The sequence below is a fragment of the Mustela erminea genome, chromosome 12, assembly GCF_009829155.1.
Source record: "Mustela erminea isolate mMusErm1 chromosome 12, mMusErm1.Pri, whole genome shotgun sequence".
In the NCBI taxonomy this organism is placed as follows: Eukaryota; Metazoa; Chordata; class Mammalia; order Carnivora; family Mustelidae; genus Mustela; species Mustela erminea.
In genome coordinates, this window is record NC_045625.1 from 18,603,420 (window position 1) to 18,626,774 (window position 23,355).

Consider the following 23,355-nt stretch of genomic DNA (forward strand, 5'->3'; position numbering starts at 1 on the left):
AGTGACAGGTTAAGTGGGGTTTTGAGGGATGACTAAGAGATTTTTCGAGGAGGAGGGGTGATCTCAGGAAGAACAAGTGCAGAGGCCAGGAGGGGAGAAACAGCATGCCGCACCTGCTGTCACAACACAACACACACGCACGTGAGAGCACAAGGCTGGGTGGGACAGGAGGAGGCTGAGGTGAAGGCTTAAAGATGGTGAGGCTTGGGACAAGCCATGGCTTTCTGCCTGAATTCTTTCCTCACAAGTAACTCTCCATACCCGGGTAAGCCAGGGGTGGCCTCCCTTTTGAGCTCCATAATTCTGATCAGCCATTCAGGGATTTTTGCTTATTTAAAAAGCCAGAGAGACTAAATAAGTGTTTTTTTGTTGGTTTTTTTTTTTAATTTAAATTTAAATTCAATTAACCTGCTTACAGTACATCGATAGTTTCAGATGTAAATTAATGTTTTTTTAACTGAAAAAGGCCCTAAGCTTGTTTCTTTTTTTTTTTTTTTAAGATTTTATTTATTTATTTATTTGACAGAGAGAAATCACAAGCAGGCAGAGAGGCAGGCAGAGAGAGAGAGAGAGAGAGGGAAGGAAGCAGCCTCCCTGCTGAGCAGAGAGCCTGATGCGGGACTCGATCCCAGGACCCTGAGATCATGACCTGAGCCGAAGGCAACGGCTTAACCCACTGAGCCACCCAGGTGCCCCCCTAAGCTTGTTTCTTAACTCATGAGCATGGTAATGATAATAGTAACAGGGCAACAACCATTTATCATGTGACTGCCATGCTCCAGGCTCTGCGCTCGGTGCTTTGCAAATATTATCTCCTTTCCTATTCAAAAAAACAACAAGCCCTGCAAGGTAGTTGTCATCCTGCCTATCTAGAGTTTGTCAAATGGGAAATGAAGACTCAGAAAGACAAAAGAAGGTAGAATGGTTAGTAGACACTGATCCGTCCATGCATGGAGCTGGATGGCTGCAAACCCCTCTCTACTCAGACCATGGCGCCGGCCCCAGTCTCTGAAACCACTCTGCTGTCTGCCCGTCACAGGCTTGGATGCCCCCAGCCAGATCGAGGTGAAAGATGTGACAGACACCACAGCCCTGATCACTTGGTTCAAGCCTCTGGCCGAGATCGATGGCATTGAGCTCTCCTACGGGATCAAAGATGTGCCTGGTGACCGCACCACCATTGATCTCACCCAGGATGAGAACCAGTACTCCATCGGTAACCTGAAGCCGGACACCGAGTATGAGGTGTCCCTCATCTCCCGCAGAGGTGACATGTCCAGCAACCCGGCCAAGGAGACCTTCACAACAGGTAGTGGGCCTTCTCTGGTGAACAGCCAGAAGGGAAAAAAGGGTTGTGAGACATCCATCCCACTCCGCTGGGGTTCCTTCCAGGCTCCTCTGACAGTAGAAATAGAAATAGACAGTAGAAAGGGAAATTTCATTCCTTTAAATATTTATTTTAAAATATTGTAGCAATTGATCAACTTTTTCAAGGAAAAAAAAAAACTCTATCCAAATAACCTTCTAAAACACACACACACACACACACACACACACACACACACACACACAAAAGCATACTGGGAAAGTGCTGGTCTGACAATCTCAGGTAAAAGAAGTTCTGATTAAAATAAAATTCATGTAAATATTTCCATAATAAAACACCGTTTATGGAAAGCATGAATAACAAAGATGCCTCTGGCATTCCTTTTTTTTAAAGATTTTATTATTTGAGAGAGAGAGCATGAGTGAGGGTAGGGGCAGAGGGAGAGGAGAGAGAAAACCCAGAAGCCGACTCCCAGCTGAGCACGGAGCCCAACATGTGGTTTCATCCAGGCCCTTGAGATCATGACCCGAGCTGAAAACGGAGACATACTGACTGAGCCAGCCAGTCACCCCTGTGGCATTTTCTTAGACATCCCAACGGATCCATCAATCATTGAGCCAATAAATATTTTTTCAAAGATCAGTAACTTATGAATTATTAGAAATACAGCGATGGGCACGGCATATCGGTTCTTACACTCATTCAAACTTACCTTATTTGTAAGTTTCTGTGTAGTTTTCTCTTTTTTTAAGATTTATTTATTTGGCAGACAGAGATCACAAGTTAGGCGGAGAGGCAGGCAGAGAGAGAGGAAGGGAAGCAGGCTCCCTGCTGAGCAGAGAACCTGATGTGGGGCTCGATCCCAGGACCCTGGGATCATGACCTGAGCCGAAGGCAGAGCCTTTAGCCTTTAGCCTTTAAGCCACCATCAATGCGGCCACAGGTGAGACAGTCGTTGGTCCCCACCACCTCTGGAGCCTGAGCCACCCAGGCGCCTCTCTGTGTCGTTTTTTTAAGCATAAAATCTGAGGAGCATGAAAATGACTAGAGTATCACACACATTAATAACGGGGAAAGGTAAACAAATAAATAAAATAAAATAAGGGCAAAAGAGGTGCCTGAGATGCCGTATTTGTTAGATCTGTCCTTTGGGTACTGAGCTGAGGGGGTGTTGCCATTTTTTCTCCAGGGGCGTGCGTTTCATGTCTTAGCTTGAATTTTCAGACTCCCACTCTCCTAGCGCCTGGCATTTTCAATGCAAATGTCCCTTCCTCTTCCAAACAGGCCTGGATGCTCCTAGGAATCTCCGTCGCGTCTCCCAGACGGACAACAGCATCACCCTGGAATGGAAGAACGGCAAGGCGGCCCCTGACAGTTACAGAATTAAGTATGCACCCATCTCGGGAGGTGACCATGCCGAGGTCGAAGTCCCACGGAGCCAGCAAGCCACCACCAAAGCCACGCTCATAGGTGAGCTCTGCCTCCGCGACCCAGCCCACCCACACACCGGGTTGGGAGGGGTGGGGCGTGTCCCCATTTTGCAGCCCCCCACCGAGAGAAAGAAGTGCAGTCCCGGCAGTTCTCTCACTTGGACTTCAGCAAGACAGGCTGTAGAACATACCAGACACTGAGAGATCATAGGGTCCAGTGACAGCTCAGGACTGTCTTCATGATCCTCGGAAAGTCTTCCCAGTTTGGGGCTAAATATCCACCTGCACATTCTCCCTTAGGTTTGAGGCCGGGAACTGAATATGGGATCGGAGTGTCTGCTGTGAAGGCTGACAAGGAGAGCGACCCAGCCACCATCAATGCGGCCACAGGTGAGACAGTCGTTGGTCCCCACCACCTCCGGGCTGGCGCTGGCAGACGCGCTGGGGCCCAGGAGGCAGGAAACCTATTTGGAAAGAAACAGTAGATGCACAGAGGAGAAAGCAGCCCCTAGGATCATCTATCCCAGATGTCCAATTCAAAAGTAACATAACCATACCGCATCTTAATGATCCTAAAGGGGAATGAGATTTTTTTTTTTTTTATGAGAAATTGGAACCAGATTTTATAAGAAACCTGCCAACTTTTTTTAAAGCTCATAATCAGTTCTTTTTCTTTCTTCTTCTTCTTTTTTTTTTTTTTTAAATAAACCACAGTCTGATCAAAATACATCTGGGAGGTTTTCTTTTAGGAAACACCTGACTTTTATAGTATACCCTTGTCCTACAGACAGTAAGTAGCAGGAACATAGTTTCAGACAGACTGTGCTCTTACTTTCATCCTGAAGCTCCAGGGTCTGGCAGAGGGTGATGAGGAAGGAGCTGTATGATTTGAAGCCATTGACTCTTTGCTCAAGTTTTCCCCCCTCCCTGGAAAATTTGTTAAAAGAAAACTTTTCCCTCTACTTCTCCACCAGCCTCCTCCATCCTCCCCCCAGTCACTGTGAAGAAAAGGGGTCTGGTGTGCAAAGAGGATGAAGGTCGTGCCTCATGGAGCTTCCCCGTTATGCAGGACCCAATGCTGATCACTTGCACAAACACACTTTTTTTTTTTTAAGATTTTATTTATGTATTTGACACAGAGAGAGATCACAAGTAGGCAGAGCGGCAGGGAGAGGGAGAAGCAGTCTCCCCAGTGAGCAGGGAGCTCGATGCAGGCTTCTATCCCAGGACCTTGGGATCATGACCTGAGCGGAAGGTAGTTGCTTAACTGACTGAGCCACCCAGGTGCCCCACACACTCTTTTTTATCTTTTTCTTTGGAGGTAATTGTCAATTCACATGCTGTTGTGAGAAATGATACAGAGGGATTCCCCCAGTTTCCCCCAATGGTTGACAATTGTGTAATCATTGAACAATATCGCAACCAAGAAACTGACATTGACACAATCTATCAGCTTTATGTATATTTCACCGGACAGTACATGCAGCTCATTTTTGTAGGTGGGTGTACTTAGCCCTACACAATTTTATCCTGAGCAGCTTTTTTCATCCATCGGTATGGTTAAGACACAGAATAGTTCCATCACTAGGGTCACTTTATTCCCCTTTTTTTTATAGCCACGGGCAACTCCTTCCTTCCCTCCCCCTCTCCCTAGCCCTGGGCAATCCCCAGTCTTCATCTCTGTACTGTTGTTATTTCAAGAATGCCACATAGAAGGAATCATACAGAGAATGCAACCTGCAGAGAGAGGCTTTTTCACTCCATGTAATTCTCTCAAGGTCCGAGGTCTATTCAAATTGATCCTTGTGTCAACAGTCAGTTCTTTTTAGATGCTTTTAACTGAGTAGTATTTCATGGTATGGATATATACCACTATATCCCTTTTAATCTTCCAAAACATGAAAACAGACCCAGATGAGGAAGTTGCCTGCAGCCACACAGCCCCTGTAGGGCAGAGCTGGGATGCTTAGCCCAAAGCAGCCCTGCCTCCCAGCCTGAGGCCTGGACATCTCTCTGCTTTCCTCCCAGACATGGATGCACCCAGGGACCTGCGCGTTTCTGAAACCACAGAGACCAACCTGACCCTGCTCTGGAGGAGGCCTTTAGCCAAATTTGACCATTACCGCCTCAACTATAGCCTGCCCTCTGGCCAGCCGGTGGACGTGAAGCTTCCTAGAGATACCACGTCCTATGTCCTGAGAGGCCTGGAACCCGGGAAGGAATACAGCATCCTCCTCATCGCCGAGAAGGGCAGACAGAAGAGCAAACCCGCACGAGTAAAGGCATCCACAGGTGAGGTCAGCCTCTGAGCTCTCTCCAGACCTGCTGATTCTGAGGTTTGCAGACCCAGAAGTCAGCCTGTCTCCCCAGGGGAAAACCAGGTGGGAAAACACACAACTTTCTCTACACAGTGCTTTGAAGGAGCTACTTAAATCTCTTTTCCTCTGTCAACTGATTCAGCGAAGTCTTCTTGCTCGGAAATCACTATCATTTTTTAAGATATTTCTTCCTAGGAGAACTTAAGGCATCGGGGTTTGTGTTTGTCTTGGGCTTTTTTAAATTTTATTTTATTTTGTGTATTTTACAGAGTTTTTTAAACCATTTCTTTCCCCCCCCCCTTCTTTAGCCTAACAATTAATTTACGTCTCACTTTATTTTTTTCAAGATGACCAAGGTGTTGGTAATAATTTTTTTTCCCACTTAATGTTTTTTATGTTTATTTATTTATTTATTTATTTGTAATTTCTACACCTAACGTGGGGCTCAAACTCATGATCCCAAAATCCGGAGTCACGTGTTCTACCGACTGAGCCAGCCAAGCACCCATCCCACTGAATGTCTTTATTTCAGGTCTTCTGCTTCCTTCCAAGGTTACCTGAAATGTTGCATCTGATCCTTGGAGGCTAGCACAGTGCCCGCCTCATTTTCTCTTTTCTCCTAGTCTCTAAGAGACAAACTTCTTTTTTCCATGACAGCTAAATCCTGAAGTGCGGTGTTCCTTCTAGCCCAATATCCTGTTCCTGGTACCTGCTGCCATAGTTCCTCAGTGGCTAAGTTGAAAAAATAATCAGGAAAAAAAAAATCCATTCTCCTGGTATTAAAAATATGTGCACGGAATTGTAGCCCCAAACTATTCTAGAGGTATAGGTGGAAAATGTTAATTCTTCAGGGCTTGACAAGGAATGTCTTTAGTCTCAATTTAGTCTTTATTGAGAAAACCCACTCAATACATTGTAGTGTGCTGATATCTGAGGGGAAAGTGAGTCATGTACTTAGCATTGTTATTTTCACTCATGTGCTCCTGCTCACTGTCTGTGGGGTGAAATTAGACAGTGGGAATATTAGATTGAACACCATCAAGGAAAGGGGGTGATTGGGAGAATCAGGGTCAGCTGGAGAAAGTGTCACAGCCGAGATGTTAGTCCAACTCGATCTCAATAAGCAGAAAAGAGGTCATAATGATGGGCAAATCTGGAAATGGCCTTGAAGAGTCTTCATCATTTATGAGTACCTTCCCTTGCAAATAACAGAGAACTCAAAAAACAGTCACTTCAGCAAAATGGAAGTTGGTTTTTCATAAGGTAAATCTGAAGCTAGGTGGTTCAGGTCTTGGGTAATAGTGCCAAGTTATCAGAGACTTGGTCTCCTTCTCTTTTTCTGTTCCACCATTCTTAGTCCTCAGCTCCATTCCCAAAGTCACCTCCATGTCACAATATGGCTGCCACAGTACAGCCTTCACATCTGTGTTCTAGGCAGCCTGAAGGAGGAAGAACCAAAACCAAGGAGTACCTCCTAGATGAGTCTTTCTGGAAACTTCACCATTAACTACTACTCATATTTCATGGGCTACTCCACGCTATAAGCAAGTCTAGGAAAAGTAGTCTTCTTGCTCAGCTTGTTGCTGCCCACATAAAATTGTCATTGTTTATCAGAGAGAGAGAAAAGGGATATTTGGTAGACAAAGAGCAGCCTCTTCACAGAATCTCAAGTGAGCTCAAGTGGTCACTTCTGTTGACTTTGCACTGCTTCCCACCCAGCTATGAAATGATCATCAAGGCGTTCTGGAGGGATGGTTCAATCCTAGGTAAGGAGGAGAAACATAGAATCCAGAAGAAATAGATCTCTGGTAGCGATTTGAGTGTTTCAACTTTACAATCATGAGCTTGTCAGAAGGTGTCAAGGGACAGCAAATGAACCTGAAAAACAAGAGAGAAGACATTTCTCTTTGTTCTTCCTACTTCCTCTCCTCCTCTTCCTTCTTTCTCTCTCTCTCTCTCTCTCTCTCTCTCTCTCTTTTCCCACTTTTCCCTGCATTTGACAAATGCTGTATCAAAGATTTTCCTATCTCTACTCCATCCTTTTACTTTCTGGCTGTAGGTAGGTTAGCTCCTGTCTCCAGTGGAGAAGCCCCAGACCTCAGCAGCTCAGGAAGACAAAAGTTTTCAAGTGAACCACAGGCTGAGATTACTTTTAGACTCCAACTAAAAGCCCAGTTTTGGCATCCCAAAGACTCAGTGGTTTCATTTCCCCCACCACACATCCTTAATATGGTTTCCAAAAAATCACGTTGTCTATTTAAAGACATCTTTCATTTCAGGAAAAAAAAAATGTGCAGAGTCCCTTTTATTGGCTCTTCCCCCATGATCTCCAGAATATTTTTCCATAGGGCTTTCTCCATAGGACAGTTTTATTTCATTAAAAGTGAGGTGGACATCTCTTTCCTTCTCTCGAATTCTGTCTTTTCAAGTCTTCTACATTACTTGACCAGTAATGTTTACAGCTGAGCTCTGTGCGCTAAGTTCTAGGGATTCTAGATAAGTTAGGATTAGGATAGATGTGTGCTGTTGAGGAACTTGCTGATACACAGCCCAACAACACAACACTCCACTTGCTAAAGCTGGGGGTACAGAGAGTTCAACGGGAACGCAGGATGATTTTTGGGCATCAGGAAAGTCTTGAGATAGGCAGAAACTTTTGCACAGACACATAAAGGCAAACAGGACTGTGCTGAAGATTATGGAAATAAGTATAAATATAGGCTTGACCTCATACCTATGAGAAGAAGAAAGAAACAGATCACACGGGACCTCCTGGGCAAATGTACTGAACGGGATTTTGAGTCCAAAGATGTCACAGGGCCATAGGTTCAAACCTCAGAAGAAAGAGACTCCCCATTCTGCATTGCTAGATCCCTTTTTTTATTTTTTAATTTCCTTTTTTTAAAGATTTGTTTATTTATTTGAAGGAGAGGGCCTGAGCAGGAGAGGCAGAGGAAGACAGAGCAGGAGAAAGACTTTCAGGCAGACTCCATGCTGAGTGCAGAGCCTGATGCAGGGCTGGATCCCACAGTCTTGAGATCATGACTTGAGCTGAAACCAAGATTGGGCGCTCATACCACTCTAGCAGCCCCATCACTGGATAAGAGCACAAGTCTGCAGAGGGGTGTTATGGAGAAGATGTGGAATTGGCTGTCCCCAGAGCAGTTTTTTCCCAGGGAATTCCAGAGCTCTAACCATGGAATTGAGCCAAAGGGCAAACTTTTTCCTTGACGCAGAACCAAATTAAAAGTACGTGTAAGCCAGCTGCCCATCACACCTGAAATAAAATCCAGAGACCCTACCACAGCCTACATGACCCTAAAGGATCTGTCTCTTCCAGTCTCTCTGACCTCACTCCCACCATTTTTCCCCTTGTTCATTTCACCCTGGTCACCCTGACCTTCCTGCTGTTCCTTGAGTATACCAAGCCTGCTCCTGCCTCAGGGCATTTGCACATGCCATTTCTACTGCCCAAATACCACTCCTCCCCCAGTTATTCATTGGCATCCCCCTCATTTTATTTAGCTCAAGTGTTTTCTCAGCAGACTTCTCTGGCTACCAATCTGAAATGGTGTTTCCATCCTGACTGACTCCTTCATGCTGCTGCAGAGTTCCTTACCTGCCCTGATATTTTTCAGTAGTTGGTTTATTTGCCTATGACCTGCCTCCGACTACCGACCAGAATGTAAAGACTCTGTCCCCTTTATCCAGTGCTGCACCATCCCCAATGCCTTAGACAGGGCCAAGCATAAGACATGTGCTTCGTGAGGCTTCATGAGGCTCTAGCTACACCAGAGTGGTAATGTTTCCATTGACTCTCCTGGTCTTTTCCTTCTACCTCTGCATTAACAGCCCAAATTCCCCCTGTTCAGGATTAAGGGAAGGAAAGCTACTCTGTTGTCTTCAGTTAAGCTTACTCTAGATAGAAAAGGAAGGAAAGAGAAGAGGAAAGGAGGGAGGATCGGGAGAGGGACGGAGGGAGAGAGAGAAGGAAAGAGAGAAAGGTAGAAGCCCATTAAAGTTGAGGAATATTACTGTGTGCCAGGCATCTCCCCCAGGCCCCACACCCTGCATTTATATTTTGATAAACTCAATGAAACCCCACTTAAAGTGAGGCCATGGATTTGCTGTGAGCAGGAGGGACACAGAGCAGAGAGAATATGAAAAACACAAGGCCAAGAAAGCATCTTTCCTTACCAGCATAAGAACTCATCTGTGATACCCCAGTAGTTCTCATGGGTGTGGAAAGCAGAACGGTGGCATTTTGCTTGTAGTCACAGCTGCAAGTAACAGGGAACATTCTGCTGAGATACCGTTTTGATTTATTCATGGAGCAAATGGAATTTATCCAAATATGTAACCCTCCAACAAATATTTATTACTTAACTGCTATGGGTCGGACAATGCTGGTGTCTCTGTAGAACAGGAAGGCACACCGTGAGGCACACTGCAGAGAGAAAGAAAGAACCAACACCAAAATTATAAGACTATAACTAGTCTGTTTTAGAGGGAAGTTGGGGAAGCTATGAGAGCAGAAACAAGGATCCATTCCAGACCTGAGCAAAGGGAAAGATGGATACCAGAGAAGGCCTTTTGGAAGACGTGACACTTGGCTGAGTCCTCAAAGAGGAAAGGAAGTGAGGAAGGGGGTAATGACATTTCCAGCAAGAGGAACAGCATGTGAGAAGGCACGAGACACTTCCTACTAGTGAAACACAGGCTTTCCAGTCCTGCCCTAATATAGAGTAGGAGAACAGCAAGGTATGGGGTTCGAGACATCATCAGAGACTGTCTTCGAAGGGCAGTGAATATCGTGCTAAGGGGCTTGGACTCCATTCTTGACAGTGATAAAGAGTCACTGAAAAGTTTTAAGGCAGGCAAGGCATTTAATTTTAATTACCTTGACTTTGCAAGGTGAAATCAAAGCAATTAACTCCACCCTTTGGGTCCTCAGGTTTGAATTTGGCCATCTACCTGCTTTGGGAGAATCACTTTATCCCATCAGTGAACACCGCAAGTGAATTCCTAATTAGCTAGAACTTGGTAATCCCCATGTACAAGATGGTGGAAGATTTAAAGTTGGCACATCTGAAGGTTTAAAGTTGGCACAGCCGGAAATTCCTCCAGGCCAGCTGGTCAACCCACCCTGAGCATAGAAATGGGATTTCGACATTCTGATTTCCCAGGCCCACTGACATTGTTCAGAGGGTAGATGCCAGTGCACAGCTGTAAGGAAAAAGACAACAGCCTTTTCATAAAGAAATGCCAAGAAATGCAGCGTGGAACGACACAGCGGAAACACTGGGCTCCGGGGACAGTAAGGCCACCAATGTGTCATTTGCTGTTGAAATGTAGAGTTTGCATTTATGTGAAACTTCTTAGTCCCCACCTCAGCTATTGTCCACTGTATTTTTGTTTGTAGCATTCCCTCTAATTTCATAATTATCCCTTCAATTTATCTCAATTCTATTCACCGAAGTTACACCTTTTACTTATCTGACGAGCATTTGTTTAGTGAGAAAGGGTGGGGATGGGGGACCCCGATAGCACCCAGGGCAGAAACAGTCAGAGCACGGCTCGCTAAAGATAAACTGATACTCTTCCTTGATCTGCTTGTTAAAAAAAAAAAAAAAAAAAAGTAGAAGAATAGTCAAATGTTTTGGTGGAAATATTACCCTGATTATTAATATTTACTGAGCAACATGGTGTTATGTGGAAGTCATTTGTCTGCTGTAAGAACGGAGGGAGCAGGACGTGAGGGCTGTCATGTAATAGTGTCAGTGGCATAAAAAAGCCATTCTAGAGAGAAGAGATGGTTCTCCTCAGGAAGAGATAGTTCGCACTGCGCATCCTCTCCCGTCCTTTCTGCATCCATCTTTACAGCAAGAGCTTTCCGGAACCATCCCTGACCTCTTCCTCCCCGCCCCAGTTAGGTACCTCGCCTCACCTTCCCGGCAACAATGGTTCTTGACATTGTTTTCATGGGAAAAAATAAAAAAGGCTTTATGTCTGAATTAGAAAGACAGCTTTAAAAGCAGTTAGCTGAGAAGGAGAGATGGTGACTTAATTCACATAAAGAGGAAAATTGTCAGTGCCATCCAAGCTCCTGACGAGCAGTTGCGACAGCAGGAGAAAAGGAGAGGAAAGTGGGATGAGTCACAGGGGGCAGTTGTGGATGATAGGGTTAATCTCCCTACCCTTGAAGTGTGGCTTCGATTAGTTTTTGTCCTATATTTCTTCATGCGTGAGGACTACTAGAATATTTGAAAAGGACACACTCTTGATTTTAGTTGTGCTTAAATCCCAAGGTCGAGGAGACAACTGTTACATCGGTAGCAGTGCTTTTGGCCTCACAAGGGCCAGTGGGTTTAAGGATGGCTGACTTTCCCTTTCTTTCCCCAAAATGATCTTTCTGATCAATATCACATTTATGTGGTTAAGAACTGCTTTGGGTGAACTTCAGGGCATGAATTTGCGTTATATGAGGAGCCTGTAGAATGGAGTTCAAGATGAGGCATGGCCAACATTTTCTGTAAAGGGCCAGAGAGTAAATATTTTAGACTTTTCAGGCCGTAAGGTTTCTGTCACAACTATTCAAGGATCCCTGTAGCAGAAAAGCAGCCATCAACAATACATGAATGAACAAGCATGGCTGTTCCAATAAAACTTTATATAGAGACCAAAATTTGAATTTCATTTGTATTTTCATATATCATGAAATATTCTTCTTTTTGGATTTTTGCCCCCAACCATTGAAAACTATAAAAAAAAAAAACTGTTGTTAACAGTTCATTACCAAAGTAGGCAATAGGCCAGACTTGGCCCTCGGATCATAGTTTGCAGACCCCTGTTCAAATCAAATAAGATTTGCTGGAGTACAGGCTTTGTCAATGTGAAACACTAAGGAAGAACTTTTCCCAGAGCTTGGAAAAGTCTGAATTAAATAGATTCTTGAAAAGAAAGATTTTTTCCCTCAGAAAGGATGTCTTCCATCCAGTCAAGCTAGGATTTTCAGGTTAGAGGTGTCCTTTAATGGGCACATAGGGCTCTTTTGAAACTAGCAGCCAATGGAAAAACAATTTGTTCTTTTAAATGAGCTCGAGGCAGTTCTTGCTCTGTTGTTTACAGGATCCATTTCTAGAAGAAGTCCTTTATTCCTAGGTCACGCAAAGCCCACTTAAGCTCCGCCCTGGGCGAATTGTTACCGGGAAGGCATATTCAGACAGGTGTGTTATTGCTGTACTTTGTGTATACAGGAGATGACTAAAGATCACCTTTGCTTTTAATTGAGCTTAATAAGCTCGGTTTGTCCCGGGCCTCAGTCTTTCTCTCCAGTAAGTCTTTGTAAAGACTCGTCCCATTCCTCAGTACAACCTTACTTGGACCATGTTCATTTATCTCTGATCTTCCTGAAGTGGTTTTATATAAACTGACTTGAGCCCCCAGAACTGACAAAAAATCTCAGCATAGAGACTATAAAACAGATCCTCTAGATGAGACTAAGGAAACAAGATCCAATTCTCTCAAAATGCAGAAGGCTGAGCAGCTTAGACCCAGCAACCTAGGAATGCCTGGAGGCTGTTCCTTATGGTCTTGTCCTTACGATGACAGACACTTTCCATGATGGAAACCAAAGCCTAGAACACTACAAACATGGATGTGTAGAGTTTTCTAGATCCACAGGACGCTGGTCAGGAGGAAAATGCCATTTCCAAAAGACACAGGCAAAGAGGCAACAGGGAAAAATAAGTATTATATTGAGTTTTCTGTTGATGTTTTGATGGCGGCCATAGCACTGGGGCTTACACTGAGAGAAACATGGCGATCGGCCCCACCCCAGCTCCCACGGCAGGCCTTTTCAGCGTTGGCAATGGCTTTGCCATTTCTGGGTTCCCAGAAGGAAAGGAATTTGAGGAAGGGTTTAACTGACCCATCTCTGTCATTATTCAGGCCATGCCCCTGAACTGGAAAACCTCACCGTGACCGAGGTTGGCTGGGATGGCCTCCAACTCAACTGGACCGCAACTGACCAGGCCTATGAGCACTTTGTCATTCAGGTGCAGGAGGCCAACGGGGTGGAAGCAGCTCAGAACCTCACGGTACCCGGCAGCCTGCGGGCTGTGGACCTCCCAGGCCTCAAGGCCGCCACCCCGTATAAAGTCACCATCTACGGGGTGATCGGGGGCTATAGGACACCGGTGCTCTCTGCTGAGGCCTCCACAGGTACCTCTCTCTCATGCTTCCATTTCTAGCTCCTGCTGTCCCTAACAGGAAACCACCCACGGCTCATCAGACACGACTCACTCCTGACTGGACTTGGCCTGCCCCAGGTCATAGCGCTGTGGTATCTCATAAAGGGGAGCCATCAGGCTGTACGACTCTGAGGGCACCTTTGACAGCGCACCCCATGTGAACAACACCCTTTGGGGTTGCGCACAGCCCTGCCTGGGGACGATATCCACAGCCCCAGCGGCGGGGTCATGAGCTTCATGGCTTCCCTCTTGGGAAGGGATGTGAAGGCATTATATTTAAGAGAAAAAAAAAATCAGAACATTAATCTCCCTGTGCACTGAGGGTTGGGGCAACTCTTTAATGAACTAAGATGACAAATATTTTCCTAGCCCGCATGCTCTTTGCTCACTTTCTCAAATTCAGGAAGTTGCACGATGCATGTTTGTCTAGAGAAAGTCCTGTATTTTTCAGTAATATGAAGTCTACTCGGGTGTTCAAGGTTCCCTGGATCTTGCTATGTGATTTGATCATGAAACTCATTCTTTGTCCTTCTGCAGGGGCAACTCCCGGTCTGGGAGAGGTCGCTGTGTCCGAGGTACGCTGGGATGCCCTCAGGCTCAACTGGACTGCTCCGGAAGGAGCCTATGAACAGTTTTTCATTCAGGTGCAGGAGACTGATGCGGTCGAGGCGGCCCAGAACCTCACAGTCCCGGGAGGACTGAGGTCCGTGGACCTGCCTGGGCTCAAAGCAGCCACTCACTATAGCGTCACCATCCGTGGGGTCACGCGGGACTTCAGCACGACTCCTCTCTCTGTTGAAGTCTTGACAGGTATTCTAGACCAGTCCATTAATCTGCTTCCTCCCCTTGTCTCTGCTCAGGGGGCATCCAAGCTCTTCCTGCTGTAAGCTGGGCTCAGCCGCGCCCCCCTCCCCTCGGGGAACACCAGTGAATCATCCACACTTCCCTCCAAATGTCCTAGCCCTTATTTGGGCATGTCCTGGTCCAGCATGGTAGCCAATTCCATGGAAAATTCCACCTACTCTTCCCTTACAAAAGTGAGAGGTGACTTTTCTTTCAAAGCAAGTTTCAATCATAATAGCTAAGGAGTTGGAAAGCACACTTTGCAAGTGGAAAAGGAAAAAAAACTGGTGTGAGCTCATTTTAAGTACACACTAAAAGATTCCCTAAAGCCCCATTTATATGTTAAGCATGGAAGTTATGAACAATTCCTAGAACTGTCTTTCATTCCCGGAGACCAAAGAGAAAAACTCTGGCTTTAGTGCTCGCAGTTAGAGCGTGCTCCACACCTACCGTAAATCACGCATCTGTAATCAACACTCACCAGACGACTCCGCCCAGCCTCGGCTGGAGGGCCATCTTACCCGAATCCTTGCATGCAGTTCCTTTTTTTAGTAACTCGGCAACTCTGTGTCCTCATGCAGAAGAGGTTCCAGATCTGGGAAACCTCACAGTGACCAAGGTCGGCTGGCATGGCCTCAGTCTGGACTGGATGGCCCCTGATGGGATCTATGAGCAGTTTATCATAGAGATCCAGGAGGCTGACCGGGCCGAGGAAGCTCACAGTCTCACGGTTCCCGGGAGCCTGCGCTCGGTGGAAATCCCGGGCCTCAGGGCCGGGACTCCTTACACGATCAGCCTGCATGGCGAGGTCAGAGGCCGCAGCACTCCACTGCTTGTTGTGGAGGCCATCACAGGTATAGGACCCTCCTCCCATGCCAGGGACTTGCCTGAGCCAGCCTCCCTTTGGGATAGAGAACATTCCCCAAGCGTCATAGTTTCATCTCCATGTTCCTGACAGGCAGTGAGAATGCAAGTTCTAACTTAGGAAGGTCTGGGTTGGAAGTCCGCTTTCCTGGCTGAATGCTCTTGGGTCTGTCGTTTGACATGTCTGAGCCTTCTTTCCTCGCCTTCAGTTCAGAGATAATACCCCACCTCGGAACATTGTCCTGCGCAGTGAATGAAACCATGACCGAAAGTGCTTAGTGAAGCTCACATCCTGTAGGAAATACTGAACAGCAAATAGGTTAATACATCAGGCAGCAACGTATCGTAATGAAAATAGCAGAAATAGTAGGGCTGTGGCACAAGAATAAGGTCAAAAGTTTCTAGAGAAATCTTATCATGAGTGGCCTCAGAGTCACTGACTGCCGTCCAACGGGTAGTCATGTGTCCATGGAATAACCTTTGAAATGATCTGGCCATCTTCAGCCGAAACTGTCCGAGTCTCTCATTCTCTCCTTAACAGACACTCAGGACAGCCAGCACATTTCCAAAAGAGAGCAGCAGTCACATTTGACTCCAGTGTTTTTCATTCAGTGTGGAGAGGAAAAACAATTTATCTCAATCTGTCCCCTGGAAATATGCTGTTGCATCTGTTATAGGAAAATTCTGTGCTGTTTGTGAGGTTTTTAGAAACAGCCTGAAAGGGGGCAAATGAGCCAAATTTTTGGTGGGTTTTTATGCTGGGCCCTCAGCCCATGCCCTTTGCTATACATCCTGTGTTTTGATAATACCACCCATATAACCTCTTTCAAATAATTTGTTCTTCTTGTTCACATATACCAAATAAATTTGGTCCTCACTAGAAGGATTCCAAAAATGAGAAAGGTGATGTCGCAATCCACCAAAGCTGGCCAGGTTATATGGTCCTGTGCTGCTTGAAATATCTTCAGACCAAATGAGCAAAAGGGGCTTTTGAGGCCCATGTGGTCTGGATACGGGATGCTAACGGTCTCTATCTGTTGTATGTAAACTTTTGTTTTGAGCAACAGAATTCCTTTTGCACATGAAATCTCACCAGGAACCCCACTCCACAACAGATAAATGGACAGCTCTTCTCAGTGAGCGAGGGAGGCAGAGGGCACTTCCTGCACAGACGGCCCCCCCAAAGCATCACGGTCACGTGGTACCGCTTGAATCAGCCCCTCTAACAGGTTGAGTGTGCTCAGGCTCACCACTGAGATATTCTTATATCTAAGAATAAGAACTTCAGGGGCACCTCTTGTGGCTCAAATTCCTACAGATAATTCCTTTTCTAACTTCAAATCCAAGGCCCCTTCAGCCTTTAAAAGGAGAAGAGCCTGGGATTGCATTTAATCCTCAAAGGTGTTCCCCTCGGCAGTGGGCTTTGCCATGTTCAGAATCCAGACTTCCTAAATCAGCAATGAGAACTACATTAACTGTCCTTCCTACGTGGTGGAAAGATAGATAGTGGGCCCTGCTCTGCGCCATTTACCAAGCAAAACATAATCACTTTTAATTAAAAGTGAGCCCTCATTTCGCACAAATGGCTTTGCTTCATGGTGCAGACATTCCTCATCCAGGCACAAAGTACTCGCGGAAGGTGGGAGGGGGAGAACCGAGCCAAGAATCCAGCACAGAACATTGGATCCCTGAAAGCTGAGTAAAACAGCAGACTTGTCCAGACCAAGACAGCGGACACTTTATAAAGCCAGCCCGATAGCAGGTGGCCAGCAATTGGACAGCCTCTCCTACGTGAAGTCATGAAACAAGGCAGACAGTTGTTTCCAGTACCGCTGAGAAGCTCCAAGGGGAAACATCTGAACAGTGATGTGTTTGTTGGGCTGCCGCTTACGGGGCACTCACTGTGGGTCAGGTATGACCCTCAGGGGGGTTGTAAATGGTCTTTAAGCATCACACAGTCCAGTGACAGGGCACTGTCCGCTCCCTCTGTAGATGAAGAGAGCGAGACTCAGGGACAAGCTGCGTGATAGGTCCAAGACTCGCCGGTGGTTAAATATCATTGTCGGAGTTCCAACCAAAGCCCAGCTGCCTGCAGAGCCTTCACTTTTAACCATCCCTACCCTTCTTACCCTGACCCGCAGTCCCACTTTGCCAGCTGCTCTGTGGGTTCTGGCCCTGCACGCCGAGAGCCCTCGCAGGTGGGTTGTTCAGTGGTCCGCTGGACAGCATTGCTCTCTCAGTGAGCCGTGCGGGTCTTCCCCTTTTTGGCCATTTGCAACTCCTAAAGAAAGCTGTGGCCAGGTTACGGGTGTTCAAGCTGGAAATAAATGCCCAGAGACCAAAAAGGACCACACATGCCCAGGAATAGTCTCCCACCTCTTTCTGTCTTCCGTAGACCTGGGCTGTGGGACGTTTGGTTTCTTCTTTTTGTGCTTCGCGGAACTGACCGATACCTCTCTGTCCTTCTTCAGAGGAGCTCCCCCAGCTTGGGGACTTAGCCGTGACCGAGGTTGGCTGGGATGGCCTCCAACTCAACTGGACCACAACTGACCAAGCCTATGAGCACTTTGTCATTCAGGTGCAGGAGGCCAACGGGGTGGAGGCAGCTCAGAACCTCACGGTGCCCGGCAGCCTGCGGGCTGTGGACGTCCCAGGCCTCAAGGCCGCCACCCCTTATAGAGTCACCATCTACGGGGTGATCGGGGGCTATAGGACACCGGTGCTCTCTGCTGAGGCCTCCACAGGTACCTTCCTTCCCACTGCCGATGCCCCTCCCCAAGGCGCCTGCTTCTTCTCCAAGAGACTCTGCAGAAAGTCAGCTTCTCTCCCTGAGTCCTTCCCTCCTGCCTCTTAGCGGCTGCTCATGCGTGCTGAGCGACATCCCTGTGAGCTGTGCCTCGGTCTACAAGCCCCGGCCATTTCGAGAATGAATGATAGAGCCATTGCTTTTTCTGACCTCCAGCCTCTAGCCTCTCCCAGCCTTTACCTAGTCCTACCACTCCCTCTCTTTCCAAATGATGGCATTCTGTTTCAGGAGACAGCCTGATGGTTTTAATTCTCTTCTCCAGGGCTGGAATAGAACTAAAAGCCGCCCCTCCCCTCACCATGTGTAAGTTCTGGTAGAGCACAGATTATTTACTTTAGAGAGTCCTTTTGCAAGTTGAAAACCGGTACTTTACTATCCCAGACCCCTCAAGGGTATGGGCACTGTGGTTCTTGCATTTAAAAGAAATGTTTTAATTTAAATGTTTCTTTAAAATGCACTGAGTATAATAAGAGAACTGAATTACCCTCCTCCGGGCACTTCTCTCAGATACTGAGTCATTGTTAGGACACCAAATTAGCAAATAGCTAGACCAAAAAGGGAAGGAAAAAAAAATCACACAATTATGACTGAGACAGTACCAAAGAAAAAAGCCATTCATTAGGAGAAGTCCACACAGCGGCATTCAAAGCAAGGAATGTCCCGGGCTATGAATGTCAAAGATCTGATGCCCTTTTTGCTCTTTTAATCAAGAGGTGCTCCCTGGAGTGTTGGCCTCAGCGTGGCACACCCCCAGGGCCAACCCAGGAGGGTGTGTTAAACTCTACTCATCACTGTGCTCCAGCTGGCAAGGTGGCGAGGCATTCCGTGCCCCCCAGGAGCCTGCCGCAGTGAGCAGACTTCCCAAGCACTGTTTTCCTTTGCTCCCCTTCCTCCAGGCCTCCACTGGGTAGAAGCTCAGCAGAGGCCATCGTGTTTGGTTCTGCAGGTGCCTACCCCATTTTTAGATAGTTACTGCAACTAAACTTCCGTGCAAACCCATACGATCTCCCTGATTCTAGCAAAAGCATCGCTCTGCATTTTAGCCTCAATCATGTCAATAATCCTCATGACAAACATAATACAGACAGCCACTGTGTGAATGATGACTTTGAAAGGCCCAGGAATTGCAACTGAGGCTACCCAGCATGGACCCAGGGCCCTTTGATCTGACATAGGGATCATAAATCATCCCTCCCCAGAAAGCAAGAGAAATCACTTGCCATTTCTGATCTTTCCTGCAGACCTTGTGGTTTGGGTGCCCATAGTACTTTTATGTGTGGGTTTTTTTTTTCCCCCTTTTTAATGATATCAACAGTCTTGTTTCTGATGAATTGGTAGGAGGGCAGAAGGGCCGTAATTCCACCTGATCTGTGTCTCACTACATCTGATGAGATGGAAAGGCCTTCTCCTTCCCTGTTAGAGAAGCAACATCAGCTCTTACCACCTTGCTTCTGCCTGCCCTCTGCCTAGCTTATTCCTGCCGCATGACAAAACATCGGAGAGGCAGTCTCCCAGACAAAATGCTATTTCTTGGCCGAATAGGGCGGCCTGAATGCCTTGCCTCGGCTCAGCTCTCCTGGTTGGCAACACACTAGTAGCTTTCTTGGCCCATGCAGAAGCAGTTAAGAGAGGACGAGCTTTTCCAACAGAATATGAAAACAGCCAGCCCTTGTCAGGGGTATATACAGTGACAATACCAAGAACCATGCTGACGAGTTGCCAGTTCCCTTTAAGTCACAAAAGCAGAAGCCTCCAGGTATCACCTTGAGAGGGTAACAGCATCAGAGTTACTCAGTCTTCATTTAACTAGATGGGAGCTCCTTCAAAGCAAAAGATACCCCCAGGAGGGTACCAAGCAACTTTTGGTCTCCTGAGTGCAATTCAAGAGACTAAGAGCTGCCAGCACGCCTATCTTTTGAGCGATGGCCAACATCCCCGCCGTGGGGCTCCCCGAAACATCTGAGTTCACAGTTCCCGCTGACATCATCTAGATGACTTCTCCCACTCAGGATCTCAGCCTGATCCTGAGTAAGCCTGATCGCGTAAGGCAGCTCCAGAGCAGGAAAATCTAACTGCCCAACCCTCCTCTTGGTCTTCCCTTGTTAACAAATCCCCTCTGTCGCTCCCGCTGGCTCCGCCAGGTAACACCTGCCGCCTCTCAACCATAACCTTGAACTAGCAGATCCTTCTGCCCAGCCATGGTTCTATTAACAACCTCAGTCTTAAAACACAAGCCTGATCATTAACCCCCCATTTTTTTTTCTTCTCTCCTGCCCCCTTTTTCAGCCGCAGGACCTGAAATTGGAAACCTAACTGTTTCTGACATAACTCCTGAGAGCTTCAATCTCTCCTGGACAGCCACCGTCGGGGCCTTCGAGACCTTTACCATTGAAATTGTTGATTCCAATAGGTTCTTGGAGACGATGAAATACAATATCTCTGGTGCTGAACGAACTGCCCACATCTCAGGGCTACCCCCTAATAATCACTTTGTTATCTACCTCTCGGGACTCGCTCCCAGTGCCCGGACTCAGATCGTCACCTCGGCCACCACAGGTACATCCGCTCTCTCCCATGTCTGATTCCCTCTCTCTAGGTCTCTGGAGTCTTCTCGGCAAGGGGAAGCCGCTCCTTCTCACCTGCTGAGGCCATAGCTCATGAACTTCTCTAGGAGGCAGGGCTGGAGCTCTGCTTAACCTAACTCTCTTCCCACAGCGGCCCCAATGGTGCATTTCCATGAAGTCCCCTGCCTGATCCATTACTGACCAGGACACATGCAGCCTTAAGCATAGTCTGGTCCAGATTGTCGAATGGAATCTCGAGAAAAGCATTCTGCCCTTCCATACCTAAAAATCCAGAGTTGTCCTTGATTTGGAAAGACATCTGCATCAATCAAAGAGGTCTTAAAAATTATATTTTGTGTTATCCTAGTTGACCTCCTAATACCCAAGTATCCCAATGATTTAATGAAACTGGTGCTATTTGTTTTGTTTCAACTGGGAAAATGTCCGAAAGAAGAAAAAAAAAAAAAAAGAGCAGGTTACTAATCAGATGGGGGCACGAGGAAGCTGTGCCATCCAGAATGCCCCAATTCTATCATCAGCTCTAGGAGCAAAGACCCGAGCATGCTGTCTTGCCCCCAGAGAGTGGATGGTTGATTTCAAAAATAGAAGTAGTCATGTTTCAATAAGAAACTTGGTCAACCAAAGCATACGCTGCTCTTACTTAAATTTGTACTGTCTGTGGTAGACATACTATGTGAGATGTTCTCTGGAATGCAGCAAAAGGGCATTCTCTATCTGAATCCAGACAGGAGAGGCTTATCCACTCAAAATAGCATTCTTAGCCCATTTGGGGCAGTGAATCAGTAAATCAGAAAAGAGTTCACATCACAGCATCAAAATCGTCTATCACAGAAGTTACCCATGGCTGAGGGAGGGTCTGTCCTCATTTTACGTGAGACTACAAATTGTCACCGGGGTGGTGGAGAGGTTGTCCTGGCCAGATTCAACTACACTGAGACCTAGGGAAGAAAACCACCCAACCCCACCTCTTCTTTTCCCATGGCGCAAACTGGGTTTCAACAAAGGACCTGTGTCTTTATCCAAGGGTGAGGTCTAAAACTTTATGGATTTAGTCTTATGTGTTTTGGTTTTTGACTCTGTAACCGTGTTTTAAACTGACACACTTTCATATCTCTTTGTTTTCTGCTTACTTTAGTAGCCGAACCTCTCCTTAGCCACCTCACTATCTCAAATGTGACCTGGGCCAGTGTGTCTCTGTCGTGGAAAGCCCAGGAGGCTACCTTTGATAGCTTTCTTATAGAAATTAGGAATTCTGACCCCCGCCAGGAAACAGTGGTACACTCTCTGCCCGCAGCATCTCGCAGCTCTGTCATCGCCAACCTCAATGCTTCTTCTAATTACACTGCCCACCTTCATGGGCTGATTGGCGGGCACCGTGTTCAGACTCTGACGGCCCAGGCAACCACAGGTACTTGCCACAATGGCTTCTTCTCTCTCCATTGAACTTCCTCTGAGGGTGAAAAAAAAAAAATCACTCATTACCCATTTTTCATCCTCCTCATTTCTCCAGATCATTCTCAGATTTGATAGGGCCACCCAAATCAGAGCTTCAAAACTTGAAAGAAAGAAAGAAAGAAAGAAAGAGAGAGAGAGAGAAAGAGAAGAAAAACTCTCACCCCAAATTAAGGAACTTTGGCATCACCCTCTTTTTCCTAAATAGGCACTCACATCTGGAGTTGCTTTGTGTGTTTGTATAGAATTAACCTGACTTGCCTTGGTTAAATTTCTAAATCATCCTTCCATTTGATCTTGAATAATTGTTTCTAGTTTCATCCCCTTTATCATCTGCCTGTGGTCTAATCAAAGTTTACCTCTGTTGTATTCAAAGAGGTGCGTGCATGCCAGTTTTGGTCCCCTGATCAGAATGTTCTACATCCTCTTTCTCTCCCTCCAAGATTCTGAAAAGTGGTGCCCGGAGCATGCAGAGAAAAGACCCTAACTCACGTGAGAGGAACCAGCCGTCTCATCGTGTTCTTGAGACTTCTGTTTGCTTGCCTTCCCTACAAACAGACTATTCCCTTTTGACATTTACCCTATGAAGCATGCTTTGTCATTTACTGACAACTGTCACAAATTGTCAGTCTTCTTTCATCTGTCATCGTGTCCAAATCTTGGTGCATGTGGTGAACATTCAGAGCATTAAATTTCTGAAAAGATCCGTGTTTCTTGGAAGCAGACAGCATGCCCAGGAATTGTCTGAGGGATCAGAAGCAGGGACGGAAAGATGTCCCAGCTTGCATGGAGCACTGACCCTGCCTTCCCGCTCTATCTCTGAGGTCCTTCTTGCATTTCCCTTTTCAGCTTGGCCACCCCCTTTGGGAGCCAGCTGGAGGCCAAGCTGCCAGGAGAACCTCGGTCTTACGCTGCATGGTGAATGTGTTCGCACTGCCAGTCTCTGTCTGGTGGCATGAGAAGAGTCCTAACATGCATCCTTACTTGGAGAGATCGCTTCCACAGCAAAATACAAGGAAGGAACAAACAGAGGCCTCTTAGGGGGGTGGGGGTGGGGGGGTGTTCTACCTTCAGTGTGGTTGAAGTAATTTGCCAGGGTTGTGGCTAAAAATTAGAGCATCATTCACTTCTCAAACGAATCGCCAAGGAAGAGATCCTGTGCCATCCCTTAGAGCCGTGTTCTGCTTCTGAGCCAAATCTTTGGAGACTTTCTGGCATCGCATTAAGCTGTGCAATTGTCCAGTTAAGGTTTCACCAGGTGCACCCCTTCTTTCCTCTTAACACCAGAGTTGCAGCCACACAACTCCCAAGTCCCTGGAGGAAATCGTCTGCTTCTCTCCCTAACCCTAAAAGGCTGGCCCCAGTACCTCAAACTTCTAGAACTGCTGCCTCATTCTAACACAGAGTTGGAGTTGAACTTATTTTCATGGTAGTATTACTTGATAAGTGTGCATTGAGGAGGTCAGACCATCTACATC

The 23,355-nt window shown here is 46.6% G+C and overlaps 1 protein-coding gene and 1 long non-coding RNA gene across 10 annotated transcripts in view; one reads left to right on the plus strand and one right to left on the minus strand.

Annotated features, from left to right (window-relative positions):
* Positions 1–23,355, plus strand: part of TNC (tenascin C) — a 93,039-nt gene that overhangs the window by 39,117 nt on the left and 30,567 nt on the right. For 3 of the 9 annotated variants that reach the window (XM_032306238.1, XM_032306240.1, XM_032306241.1), the window contains exons 7-14: positions 1,040–1,309; positions 2,612–2,797; positions 3,058–3,147; positions 4,786–5,049; positions 13,026–13,298; positions 13,865–14,137; positions 17,506–17,778; positions 20,127–20,396. In XM_032306238.1, the coding sequence (XP_032162129.1) occupies positions 1,040–1,309; positions 2,612–2,797; positions 3,058–3,147; positions 4,786–5,049; positions 13,026–13,298; positions 13,865–14,137; positions 17,506–17,778; positions 20,127–20,396 (1,899 nt within the window). Of the gene's footprint in view, positions 1–1,039; positions 1,310–2,611; positions 2,798–3,057; positions 3,148–4,785; positions 5,050–13,025; positions 13,299–13,864; positions 14,138–14,751; positions 15,025–17,505; positions 17,779–20,126; positions 20,397–21,560; positions 21,834–23,355 lie in introns of all 9 variants that reach the window. The other 6 variants (XM_032306242.1, XM_032306243.1, XM_032306244.1 and 3 more) reach the window with 4 other exon arrangements.
* Positions 5,548–22,111, minus strand: LOC116569859. The gene is made up of 3 exons (XR_004277224.1): positions 21,776–22,111; positions 9,273–9,522; positions 5,548–6,953 (listed from the first exon to the last, which is right to left on the minus strand). It is a non-coding gene; the product is annotated as an uncharacterized LOC116569859 (long non-coding RNA).